The 23,825-nt window shown below is 35.5% G+C and overlaps 1 protein-coding gene across 1 annotated transcript in view; it reads right to left on the bottom strand.

The window, feature by feature from the left end:
- The window catches only part of LOC145691947 (cholesterol 7-desaturase nvd-like), a 115,779-nt gene that overhangs the window by 41,559 nt on the left and 50,395 nt on the right, over window positions 1-23,825 (bottom strand). The window contains exon 3 of the mRNA XM_081767249.1: window positions 15,150-15,338. Within this exon, the coding sequence (XP_081623375.1) occupies window positions 15,150-15,338 (189 nt within the window). The remainder of the gene's footprint in view (window positions 1-15,149; window positions 15,339-23,825) is intronic.

Genomic DNA, 23,825 nt, shown 5'->3' with positions numbered 1-23,825 from the left:
AAGCGATAGCTTCTGATGCGTAGAACACGCCTGTCAATGAACCAGAGTAGTCAGATGCACCGTTCCTGCCGTATCGCGTTCCGAAGGTGCGGAATGCCACAAGATGATGTCAGTAGATCGCCTCTTCACGGCCCGAAGGTATTTATGTAAAATGTGAAGCTAACACGTTACGTGGTCACAGATGTAACTCCGTATCGGATTAAACTCGTTAATCCATCGAGGACAATAGTAAGCTATTCGAAACTCGATTCCCGCAAACGTCATTAGAGGAGCTGTATAAAATAACTTTGAGCCCATCTAATTTCGCAATACTTTGGGTTACTATGCCCAGCACACACTATCCCATGAAGATGTTTTCTTTATCGGGCAATATAAAAGCCCAGCGCGCGACGGGCTTGGCATTCAGTTCAGCGACTTCGACGTTGCGGAGCATATTCAGGTTAGGGCAAAAATGAAGTCGAGATATCGCAATCAAACAGTACATATTTATGCTGACGGATAAGGCGAAGGCAAGTAGAACGGCAATCATTACCTAATACTATACGTGCGAGTTGTGCCGTGTCGTCTTCGGAATGAGGCCGACTGCGGAATGAGGCCGAAGAGTATGGACACGACACAAGAAGAATTTAATCCAAAGAAGGGAAAAACAATGTAAATTAGATTGAGTTGATCAAATTTCATTGTAAGAGTTACTATGGGTTGTGTTAGATTCATTGGTATTGTTATATTATGTTTTCTTTTTTATAAAAAAGAAAAGATAAAAAAATGCTGGAAGGAAGGAAGAAAAAATATTGAAACTGTTTTAAGTTTAAGAGAGTTGGTAAGACTGTTAGAGGAAAGATTGCAGTCGCGAATTGTGGGCGTGGTCTTTAAAAACCGAATCTACAAGCTAAAGTGGGTCCCGTGCCTACTTTACTTGTGTTCGTATTATTTAACCGGAAGGTTGCCCTTCTGTTTCGTAGTGGTATTGCCGGATGATTACTCTGTTCGTATTGTATAGCTGGAATAGTGTCAAAGCGGAGTACTGGTTTAACGAGAGGATTTGTGCAGTCAATGGAGTTTTGTTTCGTTTCGGCAGGGTTTCTCTTTTGAGAATTGTTTCACCGTTGTTATTCATGTTTGTGTGATGAGAGTGTATTATCGTCGACTGTCGATGAAATCACATTGGTGTTATGTCAGTTAAATAACGAAGTGATCAGTGGAAAAAGGAATGTTTTATTCCTCGTCTATTCAATTCTCGCAAGCAAACTTAGTGGCAAGTCAAACGGGCTCTTTTTGTTTCCTCGTTTTGTGGTCGCTAGGTAATGAAAGTGAATAGTAGAGTAAAAGTTTTCTTTCATAGTGAATTATATGCTTGTGAAATAGTAGCACAGAGTGTTATTTGCTTTATAAGCTTATTCTTGCTTTTTTTGTTACTTCTGTGCAGAGAAATAGTGAGTTTTAAAGGACAGTGCTTGTGGGGCCTACTGTGCCGAGTGAAAGCCCGCTTAGATCACCTTATGAGTAATTCCTATCGGGCACTAGCTGGTGTGGGTAGCTTAAACACCAGAAATATTTCTTTCTTGCTTTTCTTTTTCGTTCGGAAACTAAGGCATACAAAGTTTATTGCAAGGAATTACTTTACTTTCGAAAAAAGACTTCTTTACCACCAATCTGATTTCAATCGAACATCAGAAAGCTCAGACGGAAGCCTGACTACCGAAAGAGAGCGAGCGTTACACATAGAAGGTAATCCATACTATAAACAAGTCAAGGTGAGTGTAATTTTTGACTTATTACAAGTAGTGACTGTGACTTGTCTTATTCTGTGTTTTGTGAGGTTGTACGATTTGAAATCCACTTCAGGTTGTATTGCTAAGGCAATTCCATCATTTTTTCACCCTTACGAACATTTCTAGATTTTTACATCTTTTCGGAGTTAAGTAGTACGGGCGACAAAAGTGACCAATTATTGAAAAACCTTAAGAATTCCAATATTTCCAGTTTAATTTGGATTCTTTTACAGTATATGGTTAATCTTCATTTTATATGAAGAGTTCAGAGTATTGTGCCGTTAGAAAACTGAATGCGAATAATTTTTCCTCTAACATTCTCATTCCACTTTATTGAAAAGAGTAATGAAAGATATTAAAAGGGTATTGATTATGAATTGTATGAAATGTTGAATAATATATGTTTAAGTTAAGATTTGAGATTCAAAATTTTTATTCCACTTTTTTCTAAAAATCGAGACTGAGAGTGCATATAATAAATGCATTGTTTCTTACAACATAAAGTGACATTATAAAGACTTTTTTTCTTGAAAGTGAATATTTCAGTAATTAAAATCCTTATTAGAATTCGTAAAGAGAGAGAAATTTAGATGCGCGCTTGTAAATTGTTAATTTTGATTATCTTTATGAATTCAGGTAATAAGTAACAGTTTATAGAATCATTGCGAATCATTGAGAATCATTGATATTTAGAGGAACTTAACGTATTGCATTTGTATTTTCTTGCATAATAGAAGATTCATTTAAGAATTATTTTTTTGATATTATTACTATTTAGAATTCAAGTTTATTAAAGAAACTTTTGATTACAGATTCACTCAGGGATTTTGATAGTATATTCTTTTAATATAATTTTTTTTGGTTGTATTTTTTTTCAATAGTATATTACCACTATTCTAACGCAATAGTGCAAATATACAACCCAATATTGTTAATAAAATTGTTATTGAAAATTGAATTTTTGTTGTCGTCATTTATTTAGTATATAATAATTTGTTTTCCTATTTATTTTGGATTTACTGTTGTTTGGAAATATTGGAATGATAATTCACTTTCACACTGACTGGATGTACGATGGAGAACTAAATCTTCCGGTTCAAAGTCCCATCGCCTAGGCGTTAATCGGATTGCATTCGGTCTGACGATTATTGTTATTATTATTATTATTATTATTATTATTATTAGTTTAAATGATAATAGTTGTCGGACTGGAAGCTTTTTGTGTATGCAAGGTGGAAGGGGCGTTACAAGATACGAACACAAGTCGAAGTATTTTTTTCTTTTTGTTATATTTAGTTTAGAATATTATTGTTATTGTTAATATTAAAAATAGATTCTCAGTCTCTAATAAGTTCTTTGATTATTGAATTATATTTTGGAATAAATTTTGTAGTAATTCAATTATTTTGAAGTTGAAAAAATTTTCTCCTCCAACATTATAATTCTACCAAAATTTTTTGGAATTTTGAATACAGAATTAATAATAGAATTAATTTTTGGAAATAATAGTGACTCAATTAATTTAATTGAATTGAATGAATAATATTTTTATTGAATTTGTGAATTTTGATAGAAATATTTCAGCCAGCCTTTACAAAATTTTTGTATATATTAATGTTATTGGAATATTTGAACATTTTCGATTTTCCTTGCAGCGTTGTTGCTTTGGTCGTGTAGATTTCCATCTTAGTATTATTGTAGAGTAGAAAATTGTAGTATATGTTTAGTTATAGTATATTATTCTTATATTGTATTGTTGTTCTTAATAACATTGTTCATTTAAATTCTGATCATATAATGGAGTCTCGACAAGAATACGTTAGTATTGATATGTCGAATGCAGATTTCTTAACAGTAGACGCTACTGGTTATCCTAGTTTAGATCAAAACTCAACTTTTGGTCATTTGACTATGGAACTTACTCCTCCATTAGCTAATAGCTTTAATGTCAGATCATTTAGTGTTCCTATTGATAATAATCAATCGATTATGAATTTAGTTGATCTATTTGGTCTAGGAATTAATTCGTGCGGGTGGACAAGAGATGGCGCAACGAACGGAGCGTCCCCCAGTTCCGTGTATCCACACATGTGTTGCAAACCCCTGTCATCGCGTATCGTTCGTAGTATAGGGCAGTGGATTAAAGCGTCAACAACACCAGTTTGTAGTTAAGTGAACATGGCGCAATTTGTGCCTGATAAAGTGTTTTTGCGGGGTGTCCTGTTGCATTACTTTAACATGCAGAAAAGTGCGACTGAAAGTCATCGTATTTTGGTGGAAGTGTATGGTGACCATGCTCTAGCTGAGCGAACGTGTCAGAAGTGGTTTGCACGGTTTAGAAGTGGTGATTTCGACTTGGCAGACCAAGAGCGAGCTGGACAGCCAAAAAAATTTCAAGACGAAGAATTGACAGCATTGCTCGAGCAGGATTCGTGTCAAACGCAGGAACAACTTGCAGCAGCATTAGGCGTTGATCAAACTACAGTCTCCAAACGCTTGAAAGCCATGGGAATGATTCAAAAGATGTCACATTGGGTTCCACATGAATTGAAAGACAGTGACGTTGAAAGACGAAAAACCATTTGCGAATTGCTGCTTCAACGACAGAGCAGAAAGGGGTTTCTGCATCGAATTATTACGGGTGATGAGAAGTGGATCCATTACGAGAACCCTAAACGAAAAAAGGCCTGGGTGAAACCAGGTGAACCAGGTCCATCACAACCAAAACGAGATATTCACTGTGCAAAGGTTATGCTGTGCATATGGTGGGATATGAAAGGTGTGGTGTACTATGAGCTGCTGCAACCGGGTGAAACTATGAATGGAGAACGTTATCGACGACAATTAATGCGTTTGAAGCAAGCTCTGGCCAGAACACGACCAGAATGGGAGAACAGACATGATAAACTTATTGTTCAACATGATAACGCTCGCCCACATGCCTCAAAACCGGTCAAAACCTATTTAGAAAATGTCGGATGGGAAGTTTTACCCCACCCGCCGTATTCACCAGATGTTGCTCCTTCGGACTACTACTTGTTCGATTGCATGAACAACGATTTGATTGGACAGCGGTTTACTTCTTCAGAAGATATCGAAACATGGGTCTCTGACTGGATCGCTTCCAAGGATGAGGACTTCTTTCGCCACGGAATCCGTACATTGCCTGACAGATGGGCGAAAGTGGTGGCTAGCGATGGACAATATTTTTCTTAAGGCATTTATGTATTTTGTGTTTGTACTACAGCTTCAATGTGTGCGTACCAACCGCACGAATTAATTCCTAGACCAAATAGATAGAGCTAGTTGTGTGGCTAATCCATCTAATAGTCAAATTATTAGAAATGATCCTAGAGTAACTTTTTTGGAACCACCTTTATGTAGAAATATTCCAAATAATACTGATAGTAGTAACTCAGGAGAACGAGTGGGAATGCAGAATAGATATCTAAATCTTGGAAACTATTATAAGAAAGTTTCTAATGTTTTGAGTTCGACTCCTAAGGTGGGTTTAAATAATCCTAATCGCAGAATGCATGGTCATAACTCGAATTATAGAATTCAGAATAGTTCTGAAGATAATAGAGATATTAACGTTCCTACGAATAGACAAGATCATGTATATTCAGACCAGAATCTAGAACATAAGCTGATGACTAAATTTACTTTTCATAAATCTTTAACATATTTAGAGAATAAACTGTCAGAAATAAAGAACATTACTGGAAATAATAGCATTCAGACTTTTGAGATGTTATTTAAAGTCCAAGAAATATTAAGGATACTAGTTATTCATTTAATATGATTCTTTCAGTACTTCTCTCTAGATGTGACGGTAATATATTGAAGGAAGTTACTTCAGCTTTGAATAATAACATTGATTGGGTTTATTTTAGGGATAATATTATGCATAGATATATTACACACACAGTTGTGCATTCACTAGTAGGTGAAAAGGTTTATAGAAAACAGGGGTTGACCGAATTAATTAACGATTATGTCAAATCAATAATGATATCTATGGATATTTTACAACTCGGTTTGAATGAAGGTCAACTAGTTGGGATAATCTTAAATGGTATGAATCCAAATCAAAGATTTCGAATGCTAAATTATTACTGTCCAGCGAATAGACAAGAATTGTTAGAAATATCCGAACAATATGTTTCGCGAAATAGGGAACAAATGGAGTATGTTAAATTATTGAGGAGTAACAAAGGCAAAGAGAAAATGTCTTGTTCGAATTTAGGTTCTTCAGTAATTAAGAAAGAATATGGTAATAATAATCCGAATTCTACTTTACCTAATGTAAAATCGAACCTCATGAAGAATAGTTTTAGGGGTTCGGATTCTTCAAGATTTTCTGGGAACCTTAATAGGAATCGATTTGTTCCTCCAGATAATAAGAAGAATAGTGTCCCATCAGAGATGAACGGATTAGTGGCAACGATCGTCATTAGAAAGATTAATAATATTTTAACAAATATTTGTGTTGATGGGGGCTCTACTTTTAACTTAGTGAATCGAGATCTAGTGAAAAGATGCAATGTGGAAGAACATGTTCGTAAGGTGGAAGAACGAACCATCAATGCGCCTTCTGGTCTTAACTTTGTTACGGACGAAGAGGTGACTTTGGTGATTAACTTATCCGGATTTTTTCAATCTGTGGTATTCAGAATAACTGATAATCTTCCTTGCGACTGTTTGTTGGGAATTCCATATCTGCGTTCAACGTCAGCGTTAGTGGATTACGAGAAAAATTTGTTGGTTCTGTGTAATGGAAAGAAAAGTGTGCGACTTAATTATCGCAGGGATTTTGTGGAATCATTCCGAAAGGGAGTTAGATCTGGAGAACAGCTTAGTCAACGAGAAGGGACTGGTGTAAAGTTTCTAAAGAAGAACTTATCTAACAAATCTTCTGGAATATCTTCAATGTTTATTAGGGCAGATTCGTATTCAATCCGTCCAAATGAAAAGGGAGTACAGTGCGACCTCGATCTTCAACATCTGGAAAAACATTTATTAACTATAAATGCTCCTGATGCTTCGCAGCTTCTTGGGCTACGAAATTTAATTGAAGGAGAGTTATCGAGAGACAGTATTAGTGTGGACCAGCAGATTCGGAGGTTGGATACTGATCAGGGATGTCCAGAAACATCTTCCATCACGCATAAGTCATTGGATAGTGATCAAGATGGTTTACATCGTAGATCATCAGTGGATTTAGCGATGATTTCGACGAATGTTGGTGACATTGAAGATAAGAACAATTCGAAAGAAGATATGAATTGTGACACCGGTTATCAGACTGTTCAGGATTTAATCCATTCAGAGAGGGATCCCAAGATTAAGAAACAGAAACCATCGAAGAAGAAGAAGAAGAAGCCAATGAAAAAGAAGACGACAAACATTATTGATTGTGCAAATGATCAACAGATTAAGCACGATCGTAGTGTTGTGTGTGAAAAGGAAAGGAAGAACGTTGTTATAGTTCCTACAGCGACTTCGAAAGTTAAGATCAATAAACCATCTAGTTCTTCGGAATCTTCTGACGTGGACGTCGAGCAATCAGAGAAATTCCACGACTTGTTAAAGAAGAATATGAAATGTATTGGGGAGGACATTAATCGTGATTCAGTTAATAGTTCTGATCGATTCCCGCAGGTGAAAAACCCAGAAAACATACAGGTGAAAAACTCTAATCGAGAATCGTGGAGTTTTCGGAATCCTGATATAGATTCTTTCATGGGTTCGATAAGAGTTGAGTACTCTGATGTTATTACGAATAGAATCGGATGTATTAAGGGTTGTATAGGCAAATTATATCTGTCCGAAAACAAACCTTTTAAGCAAAATCCATTCCCTGTGCCTAAGAATAAAGAAAATGAATTTGATGCTCAAATTTCAGAATTAGTTAGGCAGGGTATATTAATTGAAGTAGACCATTCGAACTACGCCAGTAGTTGTTTCTTGGTGAAGAACAAGGACAACAGTTATCGTATTGTAGGGAACTTTGTTAAAGCAAATGAGCTTATAGTAAATGATGCTTTCCCGTCTCCGAACATAGAAGAATGTTTAGCTGGCCTACCAGGCAAGCAATTCTATTCAAAGATTGATCTTAAGAAAGCATATTTTCAAGTTGTACTTGATCCTATCTCACGTGACATCACTACAATTGTTACGCCAAAGGGTCTTTATCAATTTACGAGAGTCCCAGTAGGTATTAAAACTGGTAGTAACATTCTTAATAGAGTGATGCATAAAATACTTGGAGATTTGGAAGGGGAAGAAGTACGATCTTATTTTTGATGATGTTCTAATATTTTCAGATACGATTGAACAACATAAGAATACTATAATTAAGGTATTAGAAAGATTTCGAGAATATAACGTTACTATATCTCCGGATAAATGTTTGTTTTTTCAGACTACGATAAATTATCTAGGTTACATTATTACCGGAGATCAGATGGAAATCGACCCGGCTAGGGTTTCAGCAATTAGAAATATACCACCTCCACGGAATAGGAGAGGTCTTATGAAGATCTTGGGGCTTTTCAGTTATTACGCGAAATTCGCTCCTGAGTTCCTGGAACTGATGGAACCTCTCAGTGAACTTAAATCTCCTAAGAATAAATTTGTCTGGAGTCCTGAACACCAAAGGATTCTAGACAAATTAAAAGATATAATGGTGGATAATATTGTGTTAAAGACCCCAGATCTAAATAAAAGAATTGTATTAAATGTAGACGGATCAGGAAAGAGCATAACTGCTTGTTTGTCTCAGGAGAACAGTAACGGGGAACTTCAACCTGTTTGTTTCTTCAGCAAAAAATTATCAGAAGCAGACAAACATAGAAGCATATACGAGATAGAGTTTATAAGCCTAGTAAAAGCTATGTCCCGATTTAAACACTATTTGGTTAAAGAATTTGACGTTCTGACAGATAACAAGGCCTTGACTTGGATTTTAAGCAACTCAAAGCGTATATTAAAGTATGGCCCTCTTGTTGAGACATTATGTCAGTTTTCATTTAAGATCAAACACGTTAGATCTGCAGATAACGTGATAGCTGACACTCTCACAAGAGTTTATGATCCATTTGAGTTTAGTTTAGTAGACGGACCTTTGGGGTTAGCGGCCTTTGATAGCAACTTGAGGTTAGCACACAGATGGAAGTTGCCTCTGATTCAGGAACCAATAGAAGTTCTTCAAAGAGAAGACCCAGAATTGAAAGCGATAATTTAGAGATTAGAAAATCTCTAAGATGGCGACATCATTCCGGGTTTTGTTTTAAACAAAAAGATACTTATGAAGAAAACTAATTCAGTTCACAACCCTTTTAAGATTTTTATCCGTAAGGCTCTTTGTAGAGTTCTGATAGAGTACTATCATGATGATAAGCTTGTAGGACATTCTGGTACCTATCGGACTCTGAAAAAGCTAATGAAAAGATTTACGTGGGGAAATATGAAAGAGGAAGTGGCTGAATATGTTAGATGTTGTCATAGGTGTCAGCTTTCAAAGGAAGAGAATAACAGAAAGATGGGGTTACTGATATAAGAATATAGTAAGAGGATTGGATCGCATTGGTATTTTGACATTATTGGTGTATTGCCTAACTCTAAGGGGTATAGGTATATATTAATTGGGGTTGATAACGCTAGCCGATTTGTAGTGCTAGAGAAATTGAGATCGTTATCATCAGCCTTAATAATGGACAAAATGTCTAATATCTTCAGTCGTTTAGGTTATCCAGAAGCTATTTCCACCGATAACGCTTCTGTGTTTATTTCTGAGTTCTTTAAGAAATTCTTATTCGAACTGGGGATAAAACATATTACATTAAGTCCATACCACCCTGAAGCGAACTCAGCGGAAAGTTTTATAAAAACGCTTAAGTCATCTATTCGTGCTTATTTTGCAGATAAGCAACATCTATGGTCGACTCTAATACCAGATTTACAGTATACGCTAAATATTAGCGAGCATTCCGGTCTTAAGATGTGCCCTATCGAAATATTTTTAGGACGTCCTACTTACACCCCACTAGAAAATCGATGGGACATCTCAGAAGCAGATATAGCCGGAAAGTCAGCAAAAGCTTTATGGATGGATGCCATAAACAATATGGAAAAAAACTGGATTAGAAGGAAAAGACTTATGCTGCAAAGAAGAAGAGCAGTAGCGTTCCAGGTAGGGACAAAGTACTAATTAGAGCGCATGTTCAATCTTCCTTAAAAGATAAAGTTGCTAAATCACTCAGTGATAAATGGAATGGACCATTTATAGTCAGGAGGTTCTTGACACCAAATACTGTTCTAATTTCGGACGAGAAAGATAATCCTGATTCGTATAAGCGGAGTCACGTCTCCAAGATAAAGATTTATCGGGTCCAGAGGAATTGAAATGTAAAATGAAAAGCTGGAAGCGAAAAATGGAAACGAAAAATTGGAGAATGTTATAGAAAATAGCATGTGTATAAAATAAAATGTCAAAATAAAACTACTACAAATATTGTAAATAATTATTTAAATATTTTAATCACGGCCGTGATTATCGAAATTTTTGTATATAGTTTTGTATATAATTTAAATTTTTATCCTGTGTATAGTATATAATGTAGTAGTTATTTGTGTGGATTTATGAAACATTAATGGGTTTATATTTTGTATATTAATGATAATTTTCTATATTTATAGATACCATTATTATCAAAAATTCTGGAGCAGAATTTTTTTTGTAAAGGCCTGGTGAATGTGCCGTGTCGCCTTCGGAATGAGGCCGACTGCGGAATGAGGCCGAAGAGTATGGACACGACACAAGAAGAATTTAATCCAAAGAAGGGAAAAACAATGTAAATTAGATTGAGTTGATCAAATTTCATTGTAAGAGTTACTATGGGTTGTGTTAGATTCATTGGTATTGTTATATTATGTTTTCTTTTTTATAAAAAAGAAAAAGTAAAAAAATGCTGGAAGGAAGGAAGAAAAAATATTGAAACTGTTTTAAGTTTAAGAGAGTTGGTAAGACTGTTAGAGGAAAGATTGCAGTCGCGAATTGTGGGCGTGGTCTTTAAAAACCGAATCTACAAGCTAAAGTGGGTCCCGTGCCTACTTTACTTGTGTTCGTATTATTTAACCGGAAGGTTGCCCTTCTGTTTCGTAGTGGTATTGCCGGATGATTACTCTGTTCGTATTGTATAGCCGGAATAGTGTCAAAGCGGAGTACTGGTTTAACGAGAGGATTTGTGCAGTCAATGGAGTTTTGTTTCGTTTCGGCAGGGTTTCTCTTTTGAGAATTGTTTCACCGTTGTTATTCATGTTTGTGTGATGAGAGTGTATTATCGTCGACTGTCGATGAAATCACATTGGTGTTATGTCAGTTAAATAACGAACTGATCAGTGGAAAAAGGAATGTTTTATTCCTCGTCTATTCAATTCTCGCAAGCAAACTTAGTGGCAAGTCAAACGGGCTCTTTTTGTTTCCTCGTTTTGTGGCCGCTAAGTAATGAAAGTGAATAGTAGAGTGAAAGTTTTCTTTCATAGTGATTTATTTCCTTGTGAAATAGTAGCATAGTGAGTTCTTTGCTTTGTAAGATTATTCTTGCTTTTTTTGTTACTTCTGTGCAGAGAAATAGTGAGTTTTAAAGGGCAGTGCTTGTGGGGCCTATTGTGCCGAGTGAAAGCCCGCTTAGATCACATTATCAGTAATCCCTATTGGGCATTAGCTGGTGTAGTTAGCTTAAACACCTGAAATTATTCTTTCTTGCTTTACTTTTTCGTTCGGAAACTAAGGCATAGAAGGATTATTGTAAGGAATTACTTAACATTCGGAAACTGAAGTTTTTTCCACCAATCTGATTTCAATCGAATATTAGAAAGCTCAGACGGAAGCCTAACTACCAAAAGAGAGTGAGCGTTACACATAGAAGGTAATCCATACTATAAACAAGTCAAGGTGAGTGTAATTTTTGACTTATTACAAGTAGTGACTGTGACTTGTCTTATTCTGTGTTTTGTGAGGTTGTACGATTTGAAATCCACTTCAGGTTGTATTGCTAAGGCAATTCCATCATTTTTTCACCCTTACGAACATTTCTAGATTTTTACATCTTTTCGGAGTTAAGTAGTACGGGCGACAAAAGTGACCAATTATTGAAAAACCTTAAGAATTCCAATATTTCCAGTTTAATTTGGATTCTTTTACAGTATATGGTTAATCTTCATTTTATATGAAGAGTTCAGAGTATTGTGCCGTTAGAAAACTGAATGCGAATAATTTTTCCTCTAACATTCTCATTCCACTTTATTGAAAAGAGTAATGAAAGATATTAAAAGGGTATTGATTATGAATTGTGTGAAATGTTGAATAATATATGTTTAAGTTAAGATTTGAGATTCAAAATTTTTATTCCACTTTTTTCTAAAAATCGAGACTGAGAGTGCATATAATAAATGCATTGTTTCTTACAACATAAAGTGACATTATAAAAACTTTTTTTCTTGAAAGTGAATATTTCAGTAATTAAAATCCTTATTAGAATTCGTAAAGAGAGAGAAATTTAGATGCGCGCTTGTAAATTGTTAATTTTGATTATCTTTATGAATTCAGGTAATAAGTAACAGTTTATAGAATCATTGAGAATCATTGAGAATCATTGATATTTAGAGGAACTTAACGTATTGCATTTGTATTTTCTTGCATAATAGAAGATTCATTTAAGAATTATTTTTTTGATATTATTACTATTTAGAATTCAAGTTTATTAAAGAAACTTTTGATTATAGATTCACTCAGGGATTTTGATAGTATATTTTTTTAATATAAATTTTTTGGTTGTATTTTTTTCAATAGTATATTTACACTATTCTAACGCAATAGTGCAAATATACAACCCAATATTGTTAATAAAATTGTTATTGAAAATTGAATTTTTGTTGTCGTCATTTATTTAGTATATAATAATTTGTTTTCCTATTTATTTTGGATTTACTGTTGTTTGGAAATATTGGAATGATAATTCACTTTCACACTGACTGGATGTACGATGGAGAACTAAATCTTCCGGTTCAAAGTCCCATCGACTAGGCGTTAATCGGATTGCATTCGGTCTGATGATTATTGGTATTATTATTATTATTATTATTATTATTATTATTATTATTAGTTTAAATGATAATAGTTGTCGGACTGGAAGCTTTCTGTGTATGCAACCTGGAAGGGGCGTTACAGAGTCTGGATCACATACAGTAGGATATTGTTCACACGTGACCACTATTATTTGGTACTTCTCTTACGGTCACAGCCATAAGTTTATTGTGTAAGGCCATCGATTGTCCAACATTTCTCTTCGCACTAAAAATGCTTCCGACGATGAGGATGTTTGTGATTGAGTTTCATAAACTAAAGTGCCACGTTGATCTTAATCTCGATGCTGGCACCATCTCATGGAATCCCACACTTTTAGAACGCGATATCTTAGGAACGGTGTATCGACCACTCTGCTTCCTTCACAGCCACCGGAAGATATCGATTGCGTTCACATTCGGGCAAATTGATGGGGAGATGAAATTGAGGTTAAACTTGGTCGCACTCTTTGGCATTGGTTTCATTTATTTACAAACTGTTCAAAGAGAAGTAGATACCGAAATTTTTCGATCAATTCACGGTCATTACAGAATCATTTATCGCAAATAAATTCTTATGTATAGACGAATTTTAATGCAAAAGCTAAGCGTTTCACTGTTTCAGAAGTGTTTGTGCAGCGACTTTAAGAGGATAGCAGTCTGAATTTTCTAACTGCTCACTACCAATGCGTTCATCCCAGTCTTAATACATGCAACTCTTATAGATGTGCATTTCTTTTGTACAATTCAAGTGTGTCTTTGAAACTCTGTGATACAGTGTCAAAATATAAGTTCCTTTAAAAATATGACAACCAAAAGAACGTTTCTACGATTCAAGGTATTTGTAAGTGCAATATCTGAAGGTATAATATTATTTTAGAATAAAACTAAAGTAATGACTGCAATATAGTGGATATCTCAGAGATAAGTTCGTATATTATTTTTTTTAAGTATTATTCCTTGTTGTTTCACTATCTCACTTATAAACAGAAAATCTTCATTTGGAGATTTCTTTAAATAGTAGGTGTACGCATATCTGTGAATGGAAACCAATGCTAAATGTACGACAAGAAATTACTTTAATTATATCGATTTATCGCAAAATGAATCGTAAATGTTGAGTTACGTTCACAGATACCGGTACACATACTTGGAGATATCCATTCCCAGGACATAATACAGGAGAAACATTACGTTCATCCATACTGAATGATAAATGGTTAGTACATTCAAGCTTAAGAAATATTCGAGAACTTCTTCAAGTTGTGACAAAATATCAATGAAAATGATATTCGGCCCCATCAGATATCGATTTGCGTAACTCAATCGCAGTTGGTGTTGGAGATAATCCTGAACGTTCATCACGATTCAATCACTGTTCTGGTCGTCTACGATTCTTGTAGTAAGAGCCATTGATCATCAGAACTGAAAATCTAATACAAGGAATGTTCTCGTTATTCTGTACACTCACGAAAGCACACTTCCAGATAGCGATCCTTCTTGGTCGATGTCTATTCATCTTGGACCCACGAGTCGCACATCCTTACCTTAGTGAATGCTCAAAATCACCAAATGAGAGTGATATTATGTATCTGTCTTGTTCGCAATTACCTGAACACTTTCCGGATGGTCTGCTTAAACAGCGTTTCTAAGCAATGTTCGAAGTTGGAAAAAAGCAGAGTCAGTATGTTTTACTATGATTTTGACTCAACATACCGGCTATTTAAATATTGTCTTGATCACTGAAAAACCAGAGACGGTGTCCTCATTACTGAAAAACCAGGGGCGGTATGTCATACCACCGCATACCGTCTCACTTCGACCACTGTTTCTAAGTTCATCAGAAAATCCTGTTATTCGGTTGGCTCAAAGCTCATTTTTTAATATTGTACAACCAGGACATAAATTCAGAAATTTACAGCCTATGGTACGTTTATTCACCACCCCTAATCCAGATATACTGTTAATTTTTCTTACGTTATACATGTAGAATTTTCCAGTTTGAACTAGTAAAGAAACGTTACTCGCAATTGTGTGTTCTCCATGTAATACTTTCAGACGATTCTGTTGAACAGCACACTGCCCCAGCTTGTTTTCTGAGCAAGTACGGGGTTTATGACATCGTACGCATACCTTCGGTCCATCCATTGCTTGCGTTACGAAAGGTGGTTTCATACCAAGGTTTAAAATTAGACATTTCAATTGCACCAACAAAATAGAGGACAATATTGCGTCGCTGATTCTTACCTTTTGCTGTGTGAGGAATTGATACACATTCTCCATTAACTCCTGAAAATCTCCATCCATGAAATGGACACTCAAGGCAACTTCCCTGCACTGATCCACCAACAGCCAAGTTAGCACCTAAATGCGGACAATAAGCATCTAACACATACACTTTCCCTTCCTTCGTTCGAAAAACTGCAAAGTTGTTGCCTGCAAGATAAAATAGCACATGTTGAACACCTATTTAGAAAAAGTTTATTATTATTATTATTATTATTATTATTATTATTATTATTATTATTATTATTATTATTATTATTATTATTATTATTTGTAGTAATAGTAGTAGCAGTAGAAATTAGTGAACAATTTGTTAGATCTTTGTTGTCCACACACATGCAAAATGTTACATACAGGGTGAATCAAAAATGTTATATACAGGGAGTCCTTGAACAATTGCATAAGTTTGAAAATCGACGCGAAAAGTAAAAACTGATGATGGAAACAGAGGTTTGATGAGGGGCCGCAACTTTTGAAGTGTATGTCATTCATGGCTGCCATCTTGAAATCCGTCATTTTGGATTCAAGTCAATATTTTTAAATGGGAAGGGGGTGTATGACACATCAAATAACACTAGCTTCAGCTCAGGAATTTAGTGATGTAATTTGTTGTTTTTTTCTATCTTGTACAGTTTAGAAGTTAATGTTCAAAGGTGGGAAATTATCTTGATACTGACCCAGTTCTCTCTTTGTTCCAGGTGATCTAAAATGGGTCTGACTCGTGAACAGAAGATCGAAATCATTTTTATATCAGAGGAACGCAGCTACCGAACTATAGCAGCTGACTACAACAGACGGCACCCAGACAGAGTACCGGTATCGCACAGCACGGTGGCTCACGTCATCACCAAATTCCGGGAGACGGGCTCTGTTCAAGATAGGGCACGTAGTGGGCGACCGAAGACTGCCACCAATGAAGAAACTGCAACGGCGGTTGTTGCGTCGTTTGTGAAAAGTCCTAAACGAAGTACCTGTTGTATGTCCCTAGCATGTGCAATAAGCCAATCCTCCGTTGTCCGGATATTGCATGCCAATCAGTGGCATCCTTACAAGCTGCACATGCAACATAAACTGAACGAGGATGACCCTGATCGCCGGTTGGAGTTCTGCATGTGGGCTACTGAACAACACGAACTGGATCCTGCGTTTGCCAAGGGCATACTGTTCAGCGACGAGGCGTATTTCATTTTCAACGTGGAGGTTAATCGACATAATTGTGGATACTGTAAGACGATAAACACTGGTTCTTTTATAAATTAATTCGAGCCATCAAAATAACACACACTTCATTCCGTCGTTTTTGATTTCATTTTATTTATATCTGTATATCTGGTTGCTATTGACAATTGCTATCCAAAATCGCATTATTTAAGCATTTGAAAATCTTTATACATTGAAAATCCTATTATTTAAACATTTCTTTCTCTTCTTCAGATAGTAAAAATCAGCCCACCTAGTACATATTTAGAAAATCTTATTGCCCAAAAATATAAAAATATACAACGTACCGTTGTATATAATGGCGCCCGACGGACTTTTCTTTTTATTCATTAACTTCATAAAAAGAAAAAGAATTCTGGACCGTTTACATATACCTGTTTATCATTCGAGTTTTCGAATGCACCTCATATATTTGAAAACTACAATTCATACAATTATACATACATATCATATTTAATTTTATCACAATATTATTATCACATTTATCATCATATTTATTTATCTATAAATTTCAACGACGATAAGGCACATTCGAAATTTAATTTGCAAGTTATTTGATTTTAAGTCCTTTTTCGGGTCCATTAAATGCTGGTTACAATTCTATAATTATCTACTTAGGCATCATGAAGAAGGTTTTGAGAAAGATGTATGTGATATTCATATAGTTGTTCATCTAGCAAAGAATGATCGAATATAACATAATAATTAACGTCTTCTTATTAACATCATAACATGAATAATGAGATTAATATTATATGTTGGCAATCATAAGAAAAACACATAAATAGTATGGAACACAAATATCGGAATCCCAGTCTAAGTTACATGACCAACAAATTCCTTATAGAAAACAAAACTTATTAACTTCAATACATATCCTCGCATTACGAAGATGCTTTTAAATATACTTCAATAACATGGAACACGAATAATGAGATTGATAATACAAATATCAAGGAAAACACATAACATTAAGGCATTTGGTCAAATTAAGAATCAATTTGATATGTCCTTATAGACGTCCCTATATTAGGTTAAGTTACATGACCAATGCATTCGTTTGGGTTGCATCGAAAGTCGCAAACCGAAATACAGCCTTGCGTGTTATTTACATCCATAGTTCTACGTTTCTTATTGTTCTTACCATAGTTCCTGCCATCTGCCCAGCGTTTCTGATAAATCATATTATTTCTGCTGCAATTAGGTTGCGTCCAGTAACCAATAAAATTAGGTTCAGATACACAATCATTACCACTAGGATTAGGTTTGGTTACCGGTAAAATTAGGTTTAGTTCTTCTTCGTTTTACTGGCGTCAAAGTGTTGTGTCTTTTAACATATCTGTACCTCTTCTTTCCACAATACGCACGGAACTTTGTTCTACCACAGGGTCTGTTTCTTCTGTGGTTAGGTTCGGTTGCATCATCGGTACACATGAATTTAACATCTTCCTGCACATTGGGATCACACTTCTATTGCACATAAATACTTCGAATTTGTTTCTTAAAGTTAGTTTGATTCGAGTTAGCACTGTATCGCTCCAATACTAGATCTTCAAAACTTTGCAATATCACATTTGGATGATGGAAACCCACGCACTACATTACGTTCTGCGAATACACCATCAGACCGTTCACCAACATCTTTCTAGTCCTTTCGTTGAATACACAATTCAACATCTCCAATTCGGTTGAACAATCACTACAAACATTGGTAGGAACGCGCGCTTTCTTCCTGAATTTCACAAATACTGGAATCAACTTATCTCCTGCTACATGAACCATAGGATTAATATCATGTTGAACTATGGGTAACGCACACAGATAATAGCGTTCTCAAGATGAGGATGATCATAACTTTCCACACCCTGATACATACCCGAATCTTCATTATACACAGTATCAGTAGAGCAGTCAAAAGTATTCGGCTGAAAGGAAAAGTCACGATAATTTGTTCCAATCAATACAGCAGTGTGCTTCCGTGAAGACTGCAAATTCTACTAATGTAGATTCACAGTTTACTTTTTCCGTGGTTTCTATAATGCCTAAAGATTCAGGGAGTCTCTGCACTATCTTGCCTATCACCTGATCCATCTGTTGTAGCTGCTATTGTAACCCATCATTACGCTGTTGCAATTGCTCTAGGTGCTCATCAACATGTTGGACTTCCTGATTCGCCTTTTGACCTAACTTTTCTAATTGCTGATTCACTTTAGCGAACTGTTCAGCTTGGTGTCGGGACATTTCCTTTAAAATTTCCAACATATTGTTGGATAAATTTACTGTTTGGTTGTCTATTGTTTTACTATCTGTGTTATTCATTTTGTTCCGCTATATAATTCGGCCACTTCTTAGACAAATATAATTAATGTCTGGCTCAATCTTGATCGTTTTTTGCTATGCTTCAAAAACGATGTTTTTCAGTCCCGGGTTCCGGCACCATTTATAAGACGATAAACACTGGTTCTTTTATAAATTAATTCGAGCCATCAAAATAACACACACTTCATTCCGTCGTTTTTGATTCCATTTTATTTATATCTGTATATCTGGTTGCTATTGACAACTGCTATCCAAAATCGCATTATTTAAACATTTGAAAATCTTTATACATTGACAATCCTATTATTTAAACATTTCTTTCTCTTCTTCAGATAGTAAAAATCAGCCCGCCTAGTACATATTTAGAAAATCATATTGCCCAAAAATATAAAAATATACAACGTACCGTTGTAACTGGTGTGACGCAAATCCGAACTAGGTTGACCCGAGTCGAGAACATAGTCCAGCGAAGGTGATGGTGTGGTGTGGCATATGGGACACCCGCATCATTGGGCCATTTTTCATTTAAAACACCTTAACTGCACCACAGTATCTGATGCTGCTGCAGGACCTTGTGTTCCCTGCCACATTCAACGCTGACGGCATTTTCCCCATCTTATTTTCAGCACGGTGGAGCCCCTCCACACTATGGACTTGGTGTCCGTGAATGGTTGGATGGACAACTGCCAGGGAAGTGTCCCATGGAGTGGCCGCCCAGATCCCCTGACTTAACGTCCCTTGATTTTTATCTTGATTTTGATTTTGATTTTTATCTTAAGCAGATAGTATATGCTGAGACAATTCGTGATTTGAGACACCTGGAGGAACGCATCCAACAAGCCTGTGACCAAATTTCAGGAGACATTCTCCACCGTGTGAAGTCAGAGTGGTTGCGGCGACTACAGTTGTGCGTTGCACGGGATGGACAACACGTAGAATATGTGTTGTAGCATTCAGTATCAAGGTAATTTCCCACCTTTCAACATTAATAACTTCTAAACTGTACAAGATAAAAAAAAAAAAAACAAATTACATCACTAAATTCCAGAGCTGAAGCTAGTGTTTTTTCATGTGTCATACATCCCCATTCCCATTTTTAAAAAAATGACTTGAATCCAAAATGGCGGATTTCAAGATAGCGTCCATGAATGACATACACTCGAAAAGTTGCGGCTCCTCATCAAACCTCTGTTCCCATCATCACCTTTTTCTTTTCCCGTTGATTTTCAAACTTATGCAGGTGTCCAAGGACTTTTGACTCACCCTGTATATATATATATATATATATATACACACACACACACACACACACACATATATATATATATATATATATATATATATATATATATATATATATATATATATATATATATATATATATATATATATATATATATTAACAGCGTTTAATTTTTATTGGTTTATTAAAATTCCTATAAAATTCTTTTCAACAGCCATGCTTCCGTCCGTCCATCATAGGAACAACAAAAAAAAAATTCTCAAGAGCTATTTTCTCAGGAGCACCACGAAATTTGGTCCGTATTTAGAGGGCAAAACTTAGAATTCGAGTTCGTTGATTGTGTCGATACATAAATCAGAAGTTCAACCATTTCCGTTTTCACATTGATCAGTACAGCGTATAGAATTGGTTTCCTGCAATCGATTAAGCGTCCCAAGAATACATTTCACTTCCGTTCTTAACTCGACTAGAACCGAAAGTGGCACATTTCCACAGAAACTTCTGAAGTGAAAATGAAATAAAATCGTTCAGTTTTACGTCCTACGGTTATGTCGGCTAGGCTAAAGGAGACAGCGATGATGGGAAATGAATGTAATAGTGGAGTGAAGAAAGTGGGAGGAAACGGGGAACCCCGAGAAGACACTTACATACATGATGTTTGTACACCACAAAGCTCACTTGGTGCGAGCTGGGATCGAACGAAAGACCCCATGTAAAAGAGGTGAACGCTCTACCATTGAGCACCACGACCCCAAGACAGCAATTTCTGATTTGAATAATGATCTACATAGAACAAGGAAGAGAGCATATTCCTTGGAATCGAATTAACATCATAAGAATAACAGCATTTTCTTTCTTAAACTCTTATTCAAAAAGTTCCAGAAATCAAGCAATTCCGCTTTTAATGTTGATCGCCATAAAACAGAAGCCGTAATAATTAACGAAACACTGTTTGTTTAATCAATTAAGTATCCTGAAAATATATAACTGGTTCATATTAGCTTTGCTATCTAAATAACTTCAACTAGAAAAACAAATCACTGAATAAAGTCAATTGATCAGTGTCTGATGAAGCCAGGGACGTACACAGGAGGTGGGTCCTGACCCCCCCCCCCCCGAAATTTCGACTTTTGTGTAAATTTAGCCTAATTTTGGGGGCAATTTTAGGAATTTTAATATAAAATATCGTTATATTGAATTTGGACCCCCCCCAAAAAATAAATTCCTGCGTACGCTACTGGATGAAGCCAATATGTTCAGTTAGTTGGCGACATGCGTGTTTCGCCCATAAAACAAAATTTACACTGTCAATCGTCCTAGAGTTTCGAAATTTGGATTTTTGAACTAAAATATATCGAAACTAGGTACCCTGGGGACCGTTGAACCGAACTTCCTTTTTTCTTTCTTTTTTTTCTTTTTTCTTTTTCTTTTTTTTCATTACTGTATTACGTATATCTTCCTTATCCAAAATCGCTCAAGTTTTTCGCCTATAACAAAAAACTGACATGATCGATCTTCCTGGGGATTCGAAATTTGAATTCTGTGTAACAAAATACATCGAATCCATACCCTGGGGTCCGTTGCACAGAACTTATTTTTTCATTGCTGTATTAGATGTATCCTCCCTATCCAAAATCGCTCAAGCTTTTGGCCCATAGCAAAAAACTGACATGATCGATCTTCCTGGGGATTCGAAATTTGAATTCTGTGTAACAAAATACATCGAATCCATACCCTGGGGTTCGCTACACAGAACTTCTTTTTTTCATTGCTGTATTAGATATATTCTCCCTATTTAAAATCGCTCAAGTTTTTCGCCTATAACAAAAAACTGACATGATCGATCTTCCTGGGGATTCGAAATTTGAATTCTGTGTAACAAAATACATCGAATCCATGCCCTGGGGTTCGCTGCACAGAACTTCTTTTTTTCATTGCTGTATTAGATGTAGAGATGCAAGGGCTTGAAAAAAAAACGGCTTTTTTGAAAAAAACTCGGTTTTTTCTGCTTCGCTTTTTTGCTTGGGAAATTTTGGGCTTTTTTGAAAATTCTGCTTTAAATTGATAAACCAGATATTGTTTCGCTTCTCCATAACACAAAAAGTCATTTAATTAGTGGTTGATACCGATAATAATATAAAATCTCGAAAATAAACCATGAATTTCGTAAAGATATTTCAAACAATTTTACTTCTCAACATATTTACATTATGAATTCGAAAGGATTAACCAATGTATATAATAAGATTGTTTTAACCTCCTATATACAAAAGTAGGGTAAACCATATAGTTATTGGCCACTTAAGCATTTTTTTATTTTGAAAGTATGTCAAAATTTGACTATTTGGCATAAAAGAAAATAATATACCTTTCTGGAAACTGTGTTTAATTCTAAATGCAATAGGCTATAAATGCACTAGGAAGCTGCATAAATGGTGTACAAAAACTAAAATTAAATGAACATTTACGAAAAGTTACAGTTATTGGCCACTCTTTAAAGTAATTGGCCACTATCAAGATAGTTATTGGCCACGTGCTAATTGCGACCTAAAATTAATTACTACTTTTATATTCATAAAATACAACGTTTACTATAAGACTACTATGAAGTATAACTATAAATACAATTGTTAGTACGATGTTCTGAAGTAAAAATAATATTCGTAACTAGAACTTTTTTATTTGCCTTTATGTGTAACTAGAATGTGTAGAAATATAATAAAATCATATAGTTCACTGATATTTAGAAACGACAGCCGCCTTGTTGGCCTATCCTACATCCAATTATTCTTGTTTGAATTTGAAACAATATTTACAAGATCTTCCACATCGGTAGAATCTTCATCAGTCAATTCATAGGAACTACTTGTGTCGTCTGGATGGAAACAATTTTGACAAAGAAACCCGTCGCCATCACTTGGATCCGGAATGTGAATTGTGTGAGCTTTCGGAATGCATGTTACGTGGTACAAATTTCAACACTGATCACACTTAATCACTTCTTTATCGTGTACACTACGTTTGCATGTAAAGCAATTTTCTTCAACTTTACTCTTGCCACTACTTTGAAACAAACCTTTCTTAACCTTTTTCTGTGGTAATTCATCAGTTTTACTTTCCTTCGCTTCGTTGCGTTTTCTTTTCTTCTCATCATTATCTTCTTGTTTATTCTTTTTAGACAACCGCTTATTTTTAAGTATTTCCTGATATTGTTTTGATGTTATAGCGTAAGGAAACCGTTCAGTGTTTCTTTTGCCTTTTCTTTTGGGAGTTTCTGTCCATGGAAGGAAACTACCTAAACCAGAAGTTGATGTAGGCCTATTAACAGAACCCGATGGGGCAGGAGACTGCCTTTGTTCACCACTTACTGTTATCATAATATCTTCATCCAAGTCGTGTGGACTATTACGATTGCAAGTTTCATCCTGCCTTGGGCTTGTTTCATTCGAATCACTTTATGATTCTTTCTGTACCCATGTGGAAGGATGATGTGCTTCCATGTTTTGATCTGTTTTGTTGAAATAAAGCCACAAACGAAACAAGGCAAACAAGTCGGATCCATAATCACCTTGGTAACCATCTTTGTCCATTCTTTCAAATTCATTCATTCTGTCTCCTCCAACGATATTTGAGAACGATGAATAAGATAACGTGGGCTTATCTTCATCTTTCCAGCTTTGTGGTTGCGGGGGCATTTTTTTCGGTCGATTTACCAAGACATTTGGAGTAGTCTATAGCGTCTGGATCGAAGGGGTAAAGGCCACACGCTCTAAAGCCATTCTTTAAGTTCTCTGGTTTTAGCGAAAAATCGATAACATCTTGTAAGACAGATGCAAATGACACTTTGGTGAGTG

Source organism: Thermobia domestica, chromosome 8 (genome assembly GCF_964235325.1).
Source record: "Thermobia domestica chromosome 8, izTheDome1.hap1.1, whole genome shotgun sequence".
NCBI lineage: Eukaryota > Metazoa > Arthropoda > Insecta > Zygentoma > Lepismatidae > Thermobia > Thermobia domestica.
This window is presented reverse-complemented; position numbering and strand designations above follow the sequence as displayed.